General features: G+C 38.9%; 1 protein-coding gene across 1 annotated transcript in view; it reads right to left on the bottom strand.

Annotated features, from left to right (window-relative positions):
• LOC135198613 (transcription activator BRG1-like) overlaps positions 1-13,659 on the bottom strand; it is a 264,106-nt gene that overhangs the window by 8,868 nt on the left and 241,579 nt on the right. Inside the window, 2 exon segments of the mRNA XM_064226363.1 lie at positions 3,252-3,420; positions 9,556-9,682. Of these exon segments, the coding sequence (XP_064082433.1) occupies positions 3,252-3,420; positions 9,556-9,682 (296 nt within the window).

Raw genomic sequence — 13,659 nt, 5'->3', positions numbered from 1 at the left:
ACCATTCCTTCGATGCCCAGAAGGGAGCCACCAGGATCAGAGCGACGAAAGAGTAGTTGACGTGAAGAAAGACGGATATGGGGCAAGCAGGAACTCCATAAAGCCACCACATAAGCTCCTCTGTAGCTTCATCCTCAGACGAAATAGGGGAAAAATCCACATCTACAGGAGCCTGAGGTGTAGCCACATCGACCCAAGTCTGCATCGAAACAGACTCTACAGGAGCTTGCAGTGCTGAAGTGTCTCAAGGCACCCTAGGAGCCAATGCCAAGGGAGCTTGAACTGAAGAAGGAGGCTTATTCAGTAAAAGCAAAATACTGTCGAGCTTCAACTGAATAGGATCCACTGCCACATCAGAGGCAGAAGCTGAGGGAGCCGATGGTCGCTTCTGCACGACGCAAGCAGGCACTTGACTAAAGGGAGTTTGAGTGGCAATGAGCGCTTGACTTCATCTGACGATGAAAACACTGACCGGTCCATAACTGTAGGCAGAGCATTACACAACATTACACAACAGACGCAGGAGCTTGAAGATGAGCTGGAGAATGACGAGCCTTGGGCGCACAGGAGGAGTGTCAATTTCCGAGAGGCAATTATAGGAAAAATGCTCTGGGGTGTCCCAATGACTGCAAGTTTCTCTAGGCTTCTTAGCAGAAACTGGAGCTGGATCAGAAGCACCTCTCTCCAAGAGCCGAGACTTGCTCCCCTAATGCCACTGGCGCCGTGGAGAGGAGTTGTCCAAACTCAAACGGTCTGCACATCCAAGGAGATACCTTTCCAACAGCTCTCCATTGCAACCTGAGAAGCGACAACAGGTTGAACTGAGGGACTGTTTGTGGAAGGACCCAACCAACCTCCCTTGGGCTACCAGTTTGACCCCTCCCCCGCACTGGGGAGTATGACAGCGACCTTTGCCTAGGAGAGTTGATGGGACAAACAGCCACCTCCTCCACTGACACAATACCATCACTTTTTGCCTTGTCCATTAGGACTCACAGACACGCCAAACTGCTCTCCATAGTCTGTACTAACAGGGGTTGGGATCGGAAGTGCAGTAGCCTGTAAACTGGAGAAGGTGGCATAGCAAGAGAAGTGGGAACAGGTGCTTAAGATATAACAGGAATACTCAGATTTGAATTCAATTCAAAAGAACCCTGGCTAGCTGGTTTTGAATTAGCCCTAAGCAAAGCTTTTCTCTTCCTGTCTCTCTAATTTCTTTAAATGAGACTCCAAATTCTTCCACTTCCTTTCGTCCCAATCAAAACATTCATTACGCCTAGTATCAAATTAATATATCTGCCCTCTACAATTAGTAAATAAAGTATGAGTATCATAAGATTTCTTGGTTAGCCTAGTCTTGCCACCTTTAGCGCAATACCTAAAGCTAACAGAACCTGTGTCCGACATTGTCAACAACACTAAGACCTGACAGTTACCAAGGCAAGAACTAGTTCTTTATGCAAAATTCACCAAAGAACCTAACACTATCTAAACGATTTGCCAGAATGGCTAATACAATAGCAGAATACTTCATCAATTGCAACAATACAGAACTAAAGTAAAAAATAATTTCGGGAATAACTGCAACTGACAACCATAGCTATCGGCTGGCAGAAATAAACTGAGCTCTTTGCCAAGTTGTTCCTCTCTCTTACCCCAAAAGTGTGTGGGGCACTGTTACCTAGCCAAAACATAGAAAATTAGCAAGACCCGCTAATTTTTGGATTTTAACTACCAGCGAGTAAAACTCTTAGCTGTACAATTACTTGCAAAGTTGTATAATTTAAAATATCTTCTCTTAACTTTACCTTCATTTCCCCTAATACTTCTATTTTAATGCAATTCTCTTTTAAATTTACTGTCATACCCAACTTACTCATGGTTTTCTTACCTATTAACCATGGTACATCATCCTGCAAAATTTCTGTCTTCAAATAAAACTTTTAGTTTTTCAATATCACTGGTATTTTCATTACTACTTTCGACTTGTATGATGACTCACCGGAATTCAATACTTTATTAACACGACACAAAGAGCTCTTTCAATCTCTCCCCTTTTTCAAGGCATCTACAAATAACCATTATGAACTAACCACCAATGGATGATGAAGTACCTAAAACTGACTAGAATATTCAGCATTTATTCTTACAAAGTCTAGAACTATCTATGATTGCTGAGGTTGCACTCATGTTAGCCAAGTTATTTTATTAAATGGGAAAATCCAGATACAAATGTAAGCGTAGAAGCCTACAAAAGGTCAGTGACAACAGGTGAATGAAGACTGTAACAGCTAAAAGTTTGTGGAACACTTGGAAACAATGCTAGACTACAATACAGTTCAGCTATACCAGTAAAATAATATACATCAACCATTTCTAAAGTAATTAAGCTAAGACCAAAAACACTAAATTAAGCTACCAAACTTAGATGATCCACATAATAAAACAGAAAAATGGCATAAGCAAGTCTTAACATGCAACAATGGCGTGCAAGGTTACAATATATGATACAAACGATAGAAATGGAATACTCCCCAATGGAGTTGCTTCACACATCAAATACATCTTATCAGGATTCTGGGACTGGTCTCATCAGACATGACTGGCAAAAAATACTTCCAAAATTGGTTGTACTGTGTAAAAATAAGTAATATGTTGGGCCTTACTATGATCATCAGAGCTGACAATGGTCAGTGCAGTGAACTCAAATTTTTAGTTTGTGGTCTGCTTTAACTATCTTTCTATAATATAGTATGAGAGATGAAAAGAGACAGCAGATCAATAACTAGCTTTTCAAACCCATACTACTACTATAGTACCTATTCAATCATTACTTCATTTGGGATGGTTTTCTATCCACTGTATAAGCCAATGAAAGTATCTAGTATGTGCAATAGAGCACATCTATTTAACTTATGACTTCATTCACTTTGATATAGTAACCATTTTTCTCAAGTGACTACTGAAAAATACAAAATTTCACTGAGAAAGCAATGCAATTACCAATACCTGTAATAGCAAAATTCATCCTCTCACCCTAGGAACTACTTTTTCCACTTACAGCACGAAGGTTAATCATTTTGTGAGGATTTCTTATCAAGGAAAATGTAGTACCGAGGACAGATGCCTGGCACAGATATGATTATCAGGAAAATGCAAACATATCTTAGGAAACTATTTGTTTACAATACACTAAATGCCATAAACTGAAAAGGATTGTAACAAAAATGAAGGTACACTGAAATACTAACCTTCCTCTTGCACGTTGTCAGCTTCAGCTTCAATACGTTCTCGTGCATTGAGGAAAACACTCTGCATGACAGTAGAGTCTTCATATATCATGGATGATTCTTCATTGTATTCTTGGGCATTTCGACACAACAACATAAAATCGTGTTCAAGGTCATTCATATCATCATACTGAAAAGAACACTTTATTATATACAGTTCGCTAAATTCCCCACATAATTAAGTAATCAAAATCTCACATGAAGAGGCTACCAATAAAAATATGTAAAGAATTTAAAGAAAAGCAATAAATTGTCCAATGCAAACAGTGTTAAACCTACCATGTAGCTTACAAACATTCCCATAAACTTCAAACATAATTCATATAAAAGAAAAAACAGAAAATAACTGAGCCATCAATACTATATTTTTTATTATCACTGTAATTACTGTAAAGTGCTGTAGTTCAAATAAGACCACCGAGTCAAAAGTAACTGACCCTAAGCAACAATAGATTGAATTCTCATGTTCTTACAAACAATACAAAACCATTTATCACAATTAGCCTTAATTCATTTGAACTTATATATTTTAGTTACGCTAACGTGAAAGATTCTGACAGAAGAAAAATTCTACAGTTCAAGTCCAGCTCAGGCTTCAATGGACTGAAAGGCAAGGTGTAATCCCATCCCCACCACCCCCTACTTCAATATTGGTTGTGCCCAACTTGCTTCCTACAACTTAGTTACCTTGTTACCAGGCTTCAGCAACTAAACCATTGTATACTGTAAGACTATATATCTAAGAAAAACTTAATGCTAAAAATTTGCCTTTTTTTATTTACAATTTTAATTTTTGAGCATTAGAAAATAACTTATGATTAATGGGTGGGACAATTAAACAATTTATGATTGTAACTGGTTTGTAGATTAAGAGGTTTTATTATTACAACCACTGTTTTTATGGACAAAATAATTTTTTCAACAAATCTTGACACACTAATCATCAATAACTGTTGGAAGTCACTATTTCCTCTGGCAACAGGAACAAATGTGAGTTTATTAGAGGTGGGTTTAAGAAAAGCTGTCATCTTTTATATGAAAACTCAATCATTAGTTTGGAAGTTTTCTCCAAAGTATATCACTGGTTATGTTCTTCCCACCTGGAAATGACAGTGTCAAAGTCAAAAATGTGATCAGGGGAAGGATGACATATGTAGAAATGTCATCTGCTATTTGTTATGTGAAGACTGACAGGGACTTACACCAAGAATGACAGTTTTAAGATAAAATGAAGTTTTATATATACCTTCCAAGTAATTACAGCTATTAGTTTCACTTGCATGGCAGTTTAAATTCATATTCTGTGGTAGTGCTTCCAATATTCAGTACAGGTGACTAGTCCTGCTAACAAGAGCGTCAGAAGGCTTTAGCAGACAACCTCATTCTGTTTATGCCTTATGTCCTTGAGAGGGGGGGGGGGGGGCTTTGATCATGTAAATACTTGGTAAGTATATATAAAAACACTATTTCATCATAAAAATATCAGTTGTATAATTAACTTATCAAGTAATTACATAGCTGAAACCCTCACTGACAGGAGGTGGGATAGGAGGACATATTCTATTCAAATTAATTCATGTAATGAATTTGAAATAGAAAAGTTGCTAGCACTGAATACAACCCTTGTTGTTCCTTTTTAGTTAAGAGAGCTTGCAGCAGAAAACTGCCTCTGGTTGGTGCTCAACTTAACCTGTAATGGCGTAGCGGTAAAGCCGTAGAGCGAGGCCTCTACTTAAGTGGGAACTTTGCTGTGAAGGATGTAACTGACGGCTCGCAAACCACCAAGGGATCTTGCAGACCGTTTAACAGACTTACAGACAAATGAGTGGACTAGCTGTTGATTCTGCTCTACTGAAAGTCAAGCAAGCACAAGGACATCCATCTGAACTTGACTTCTTATTGGACTTGTGTGTGGATTCAATGAGGCCTCATACAGATTGAAAACAAATTTGGGATTGTACATGGGGGAAACTAATATACAGCAAGCTTATGAAAAGCTTGAGAAGTCAATAAAGTCACAAAAAGTCTGAGTACAGCCTCATGGTGGCCTTGAGTATAACCAGCCTGTGACGAATTCTTCTGCAAGGAAGAAATCATTCAAACAGAAAGATTGGCCCTTGAGCGGCACTAGGTGTTCAGCTTCAAGAGCTGAGAGCAAATAGGGAAAGTCCAGAGTGCTCTGGAATCAGATCCTGTGTAAGGAAGTTGTGGCCAAGAGTTAAAAAGAGTTGAATCCAGGCATAAGAGAATTGGCATCAATGGAAGTGCTGGTTCTAGAGGGTTCAGGGGAGAAGGTATCACCTTCCAAAGGATGTCGGACCTAAGAAGGGTCAGACTTTACAGCATTTCCAATTGCTCAGAACAGGAGGAAAACTGAAGGAAGAGATGAAAAACTCTCCTATGAAGTCTGTCCAACTTGATTAATCATCTCGGTAGACAACAGAGTACAGAGTAGGTTCAGCCACTGTTCTCAGGCAGAGGTGATGAAATTCTTGGAGGCAAACATGACAAGGGTTAAAGGCAACTGTGTGACCTTCTCTTCAGAAAAGGAGTACCAGATCCCTATTCTTAAGAAATCAAAGACAGGAACAGAAATCTGAACAATATTGTTCCCATTGTCCGCACAAGACAGAATTCAAGGCAAAGTCTCCTGAAATCCTTTGACTTTGTATAGCCAGGGCTCCAGCTGTCAGTCAAGAAAACTAAAACTCCAAAATTCTTGAAAATACCTTCGACAAGGAGGCCTAGTTCCGTCAAAGCACTAGAAGAAGGCCTAGTTCCGTCAAAGCACTGGAAGAAGGAAGCCCAAACTTCCAATTCCTGAGAGACTTTGGAGGATGAAGCAAATGTCAGAGGGAGCTTTCTTCAACAAGCTCATAAATACAGAAGACATTAGTCCTTGTTCACAAGGAGGGAACTATGCGAGAGGGAGGAAAGGTGAAATAAACTTTCCCTTCCTCTTTTTTAGCTAAAAGCATCTCCTATACCCTTTAGAAAATTCTGGAGGACATAGTAAGAACAGTGTTCCAGCTTATTGTCTCCCGTGTGCCGGAGGTGTTTCAGAGTGAGCGCGGAAGCGGAAAAAATATTTTTTTCAAAAAATCACAGCGCGTTTAGTTTTAAAGATTAAGAGTTCATTTTTGGCTCCTTTTTTTGTCATTGGCTGAAGTTTAGTATGCAACCATCAGAAATGAAAAAAAATATAATTATCATATATAAATAATGCGATATATGTTAGCGCAAAAACGAAATTTCATATATAATTGTATTCAAATCGCGCTGTGCGCAAAACGGTTAAAGGTAAAAAGTTACTTATTTTTCGTTGCAATGTACACTAAATTGCAATCATTTTGGTATATAACACATTGTAAAACGATAAAAGCAACACAGAAAAAATATTATCACAAAATAATGCATGAATTCGTAACACGCGGACGTATACAAATATTTTTTTCAAAAATTCACCATAAATCTAAATATTGTCCTAGAGACTTCCAATTTCTTTCAAAATGAAGACAAATGATTGAACATTACTACATATACTGTAAGAGTATTAGCTTACAATTGCATTTTTCGACCCTATCTGACGAGTGTTGACCGAATGTCGAATTTGTTTATATATATATTTTTTATATGCAATTATTTTGGAAATAAGAAAAGCTACAACCTTCAAATATTTTTCATTTTATTCTACATGAAATTGCGCACATTTTCATATATAAAACTCTATGAAATGCCTAATATGAAACGGAGCAAATATTCCGAGAATGGGACGTATGCATTTCGGAGATTTGTGGCGGAGAATCCGCGCGCGGAGGGAAGGAAATATTTTTTTTTAAATGCACCATAAATCTAAATATTTTGCTAGAGACTTCGAATTTGTTTCAAGATGAAGATAAATGACTGAATATTACTAGACTGTAAGAGTTTTAGCTTACAATTGCGTTTTTCGACCATTTCGGTAGAGTCAAATTTGACTGAACGTGGTTTTTTTCTATTTATCGTGATTTATATGCAAATATTTCAAAAATGAGAAAAGCTACAACCTTCAATTATTTTTTGTTGTATTCTACATAAAATTGCGCACATTTTCATATGTAAAACTTTATGTAACTGCTAATTTAAAATGGTGCAAACATTACCACAATCGCACGTATGATTTTTTCGGAAGAGTTACCACGCGGACGTAAAGAAAATGTTATTTTTTTCATAAATTCACCATAAATCAAAATATTGTGCTAGAGACTTCCAATTTGTTGCAAAATGAAGTTAAATGCTTGAATATTACTAGAATATAAGCGTTTTAGGCTTTTACAATTGCGTTTTTCGACCATTTCGGTAGAGTCAAAGTTGACTGAAGTTGGTTTTAAATTTTGGCAATTATCGTTACATTTATATGAAAATATCTCAAAACTGATAAAAGCTACAACCATGGGTTGTTTTTAGTTGTATTGTGCATGAAATTGCACACATTTCCATATATAAAACTTTATATAACGACTAATTTTTAAATGGTGCAAACATTACCACAATCGCGTGTATGATTTTTTTCGGAAGTTACCGCGCGGACGTAAGGAAAAAGTTTTTTCATAAATTCACCATAAATCAAAATATTGTGCTAGAGACTTCCAATTAGTTGCAAAATTAAGGTAAATGATTGAATATTACTAAAATATAAGAGTTTTAGCTTACAACTGCGTTTTTCGACCATTTCGGTAGAGTCAAAGTTGACCGAAGGTTGAAATTTTGGCAATTATCGTTATTTATATGAAAATATCTCAAAACTAATAAAAGCTACAATCATGAGTATTTTATTGTTGTATTCTACATAAAAATGCGCACATTTTCATATATGATACTTTATGTAACGGCTAATTTACAATGGTACAAAAATTATGTCAAAGTGACAAAATAATTTTCCGAGATGTGTCACAGATACTTTTTAGTGCGGCAAGAAAGAAATTCGCGCTTGCGCGCCTGCGTAACGATTGTAAACAAAACAACACTTTGATCCGTGAACTCCCAGCATCCCCCAAGGCGCGTGATTTAAAAGTTTTAGGCTGGTAGGCCTATAAGTATTTTTCCGTGAATTTTAAAAAAAACTTTTGTAAGTCGACGTAAAATACGTCCAGTTGGCACACGAGAGACAAAAAATGTAGACGTAAAATACGTCCAGTCGGCAGTAAAGGGTTAAGAACAAGGGTCCTGAATCCTGCTCTGATTCCTCCTCCTCCGATGAAAGTGCTGACAGAGCATTGGTGTCTCCCTTAGAAGCGGTAGCTTTCTTTAGGAAACTCATGAAGTCCTCCAACTGTTGATGAAACAGACCCAACAAAGTATCCTCTTTCACCAAATTCTGCGTAGTAGGCATAGATGATGCCGAAGGTTCTGCTAATGAAGTCAAATGACTCCTCTTAGTCATTGATTGACTGACAGGAAGGGTTTTGCGTGCAGATGGAGGCAAATGAGTTGATACAGCTGTCAATGAACGCCTGGGGGAGTTGAATGTGCGAGTCCGTTTATAATAATCTGAGCGCCTACATTCCTAAACTGGTCTGTCACTAAAAGAATCTTGGCTATCTCCAGACGAATGATCTGTGTGAGGCATGTGAGGATGAGGTGCATAACAGCAGGACAGTTGTGGACTCCACTCAGACTCCTTGTGCTTCTTCACAAGTGGAGGAGAATAGTCTGCAACCAAAGCATGTCTCTTCAATGACGACACCTGTGATTCGACAGATTCGACAAAGGAGGGCGACTGCCTGTGGGCAAACCCCACCAGTCTCCCTTCAACCTCCGATAAGTGTGGGGGAGCAGGACAACGACTTTTATCTAGGAGCACTGGTGGGGCAGACAGCTATGTAATTGTTTGGTAAATCACTTACTTCTGTGAAAAGAATTAGCAGAATACAGGTCTGATAACAAAATGCCAACACACCCTACAATATTTACAGAAGATCAAACTTGATCAAAAGTGAAGAATCAGCTTAATCATTTGTACCATAATCATAGACTGCCAATTAAAAAGCCAAATTCATCAAAATGTATCAGAAAGGGAAAAATCAAGCACTCAGAACAGTGACAAGAGTTAAGGGAGTTGGTGGATCACCTGGCCCCCAATCTGCTTTTTTGCGAGTTTATTGTCACCAAAGGTGTATCCACATAAAAGACAAAGGTCTGTAGCCTTGTAAACAAACACTATTATAGGTTATGATTTTAGGAAAAATAATAAACAAAAATCTAAATGTATCAATTAATCACTTACTCTTCCTTCATCAATCCTATTGAGAATCTTGTGGATATCCATTGGTCTCTTAATAATGTTATAGTAATCAGGGAGCTCACGACGTGACGGTAACTTCATAAATGGCTCACTAAGTACTCGACCATCACTGTAATAATATTAAAAAGTTAAGGTTAATTCTAGACCTTACAAGAAGCCTTGCATTCAAAAACTACATTTGTACCATAAGCAAAATGATTACTCTTTCTACATTCTACAGATTAGTTGTATGGCGCCACTAGCAAATATTCTGATTATGTACGTATTATAAATTTTAATCATTTAATCCAAATTAGGACTCCAGTGAATATAAGATTTTTTTTTTTTTTTTTTTTTTTTGGGGGGGTTATATGCCAATATAACATATTATGATAGACCATAAAATTACAAGAGAAAATGACAAATTTTTAACTAATTTGTATTTTTCATAACTTACAAACCTGAGGTCTTAACATTAGGATAAATACCCAGTGCCAGCTGGAAACCGGTAAAGTTTAAAATAATTGTGTACGCAAGGGACTATTGGCACCTAATTAACTCCACTGAAGAGTAGCAGAAGGTCTGAAGTAGACTTTGAGAAGTGTATAATATGCCAATAAGATATACGCTGTGTGGTAACCAGTACGGAAAATGGAATTACAAGCAGCAAAAATTAAAGGAGATTATGTGCATGAAAGGCTTCTCCATGGAAACACCTCAAACTTTGTTTACCACATGAACAATGACTGTTACAAGAAGTACACTACTCAGAAGAAAACACTAGACAGAATTAGAGAGCAGATATTATTTCCACATACTTCAGCTGACAATACCAGTAAAGTAACTGATAATGACAACATAAATAGGTCCACTAGATCAAAGACTAAACCACGAGAGTCCCCTAACACTGTTGATGTTTATGCAGCGTAATGTGTCATATGCGGTCACATTAAATACAATGGTGTTTGTGAAGTTTTGCTTCTCAGAAAGTTATAGAGCAGAATTCTTTCTTAAAGTCACTGTCTATTATGAAGATGAAGTGTACACACAAACATGTGATCTACAAGACATCAAATGTGTACTTAGGGCAGACTTATTATTGTGTCACAATAACTGTATCAGATCATACATATGCAAGTATGAGAGGGACACAGAATCGTCCAATAACCAACAAAAACACATTCACCAAAGATGGAGATATTTCAAAACGTAATTGCTTCTGTAAATGATTGTTTAGTCAAAGGTGTTGGATATGCAATAAGTGATCTGAGAAATCTTGCTAACAAGCTTGGTAGTAAGTTAGATTGCACATTTACTAACAGAGAGGTTATAATATTGCTCAGTCACTATTATTGAGATAGACTACTAATATCTTCTCCACATGAGGCAAATAAGTCTGCAATGGTGTTTCTGAATGATACCACGCCAGAGGATGTGGCTAACACAATTCGTGCAACTGATCCTATTATTGAATGTGCTAACATGATTTGCGAATCCCTATTATTAGAAGATTTTCACTTGAAAGACAAATTTTGTGATGCAAATGACCTTGAACAGTCATGGAATAGCATAGTACTACCTCCGGGAGTGTTGAAATTCTTAAGGAGCATTGTTTCAATTTGGACCTAACCACTTTCCACATTCTTTAGGAGGACTGGGTGATGATGTTGAGGAAGATGAGGGTCAGTCTACTTTATCCAAGATTAAAATGAGACGAAAGGTTGCTCTATACCAGATCTTATACTACAATGTGCATCATAGTAGGAACAGAACACCTCTTCATATTATGAATGCTCAAGCTATACAAGAAGCATGTAAGGGTTCTACATTGATATCAAACAATCACTAAGGTCAGAATTCCAAAAATTTAACTGCAGCCAACAACAGGACTTCACCCACCAGCCAGCAGAAAGTGGGCGGGGTCTAGTCATCTACTCCCAAAACATTCTAGCGCAACCCATGGATTTAAAAACTTTAACTGTTGAACAAGTGAAACTAATAGCTATGTAATTAGTACTGGGTATGTACACACATATACTAAACTTATATATTTTCATGCAGCTTATCTATTGGCAATAAAATGTACATCATTAGTTATTCCTTTAGTTATTCAATAGCCTATAACAGTATCTGAAATGACAATTTGTCGAAAATTGCATTTTTCCTAACTATACAAACCTGAGGTCCTTTAACAATAGGAAGGTAATAGCGGCAGCTGGGACGGTCGTAAGCTTCGAACAAGGGGAGAACGGTAGTTAACTGCTTGTCCGAGTCGTGCGCAGCAGCCCGGCCGGTCGCCCGAGAGGTGAAGAATCACTTCTGCTTTTAGGCCCATGCAAAAAGTTGCAGAGTGAGGGGTGGCATGAGGTGGGACTATATGTAAAGGACCTCAGGTTTGTATAGTTAGGAAAAATGCAATTTTCGACAAATTGTCATTTGTTCCGATACGTAATACAAACCCTCGGTCCTTTAACAATAGGAAGACTCACTTTTTGGTGGGAGGAATCTGAGTCTTTTTGGTGAACAGACTGGTGTTCGTCCAACCCTGGAGTGCCTCCCTGGTCGTAAGAGCAAGGGAGGGATCCAAACCTCTGTCCGATTGATCGGATCAATGGTCAGACCTCTGGGCCAAGTACTAAGAGAGAGGCAAGCGTATCTCTTCGTACCAGCAAGCAAGAACTTGTTCCTGTTTGCAAGAGACAATCATAAAATGATGGGTTTGTCTCAATTTGGCATCCACTTCCTCCCCCTTGTTGGAGGAAGTGGTGGATATTTACTCCTATCCCTACTGAAAGGGATAGGATGGTGCTCTATTGAGTAGCTCACCTGCATCTCGTCCTTACCCAGCAGGGTGACGACCGTGTCCCTCTACCCAAAGGTAGAGGGAAGAAAAAGATGGGAAGAGGAGCCAGTCACACTCTCATTCCTCATCCATTCTTACGGTCACACCAGGACTCGATGCTGTTCAGCCTGCGAGGGTCTGGGTTAACTACACAACGTGTTGAGCAAACACCACCACGTTTCCCAAGGAAAAAGATCAAGGAACTGTGGGCAATATCCTGAAGGTAGAAGGAGGTGCATGCGGTCCGGTTGGACCAGGCGCCTGCCTTCATTACCTGCGCCACGGAGAAGTTCTTGCGGAACGCGAGAGAATGATGAAGAGGCGTCCACACTCATCCTGGGTGTCGAGTTTCTTCAGACAGCTCCGTCGCACCTTCACAGGACAAAGCAGCATAGCCTTCGTATCGGAGGCGGTGAAGTCCATTAGGGAGGGTATTGTGAAGGACTCGAACCAATCGTCAGTTACCGAAGGGTTCTGAGTCTTCGCTACGAAGATCGGTACGAAATCGAGCGTCACAAATCCCCATCCCTTTGTGCTTGACTTCTCAAGAGAAGTCATGCAGTTACCTAAGACGAAAAGAAGGGAATAGTCGTATGACCTATCCCTCTTCTCGACTTTGGTTATGTACAGTACTCATACTGACAAGCTATTAAGACGAAGTAATGATTGCTCTGGAACAACCGAACTAAGTCCACAGCATAGTTCGTAACTGACTCGGACGCTCTGACAGCTGCCGACTGACTGGTTCGGAATCAGTAGAGGCAAGTTGTCCAAGCATCCGGGTAAGTCACGTGACCTTCGCCCTTTAAAGAGTTATGCTGAGAGACCAAACAAATAAAATATTTGTTAGTCACCGATGCCGGACGGCGCGGCGATGATTCTCTTAATGCATAAGCTCAAAAGGCGAAAGTCAATTGCCTTCAAAAGACCGAGGTCCCTGATGGCAAGAAATCTCATAGACGTTGAATCTCAGCTTAAGGAGAAACAACACTATGTGACGTTGAAGACGAAGGTAGGCAATGAATGCAACCTACGTCTTCCAGCTGAATCGAGAGAAGGAATCTCAAGATTCTAAACCTGTGCTTACAAATGACTGAAAACGCTAACCGCCATTTCATTGCTGTCCGTTGTGCAATGAAAGCGGGGCGTTCTTCAGTAATGAAACACAGGGGAGAGCCGCTTGAAGAACTGCTTCTCATGGGCTGAACGTTTGGAAGTAGAGCTGGCAGGTGTGGGAGTAGGCGATGTCTTTCAATACATCTGCT

This window comes from Macrobrachium nipponense, chromosome 23 (genome assembly GCF_015104395.2).
Source record: "Macrobrachium nipponense isolate FS-2020 chromosome 23, ASM1510439v2, whole genome shotgun sequence".
Taxonomy (NCBI): domain Eukaryota; kingdom Metazoa; phylum Arthropoda; class Malacostraca; order Decapoda; family Palaemonidae; genus Macrobrachium; species Macrobrachium nipponense.
Note: the sequence above shows the minus strand (reverse complement) of the source record. Positions and strands in the feature narration are given on the sequence as shown.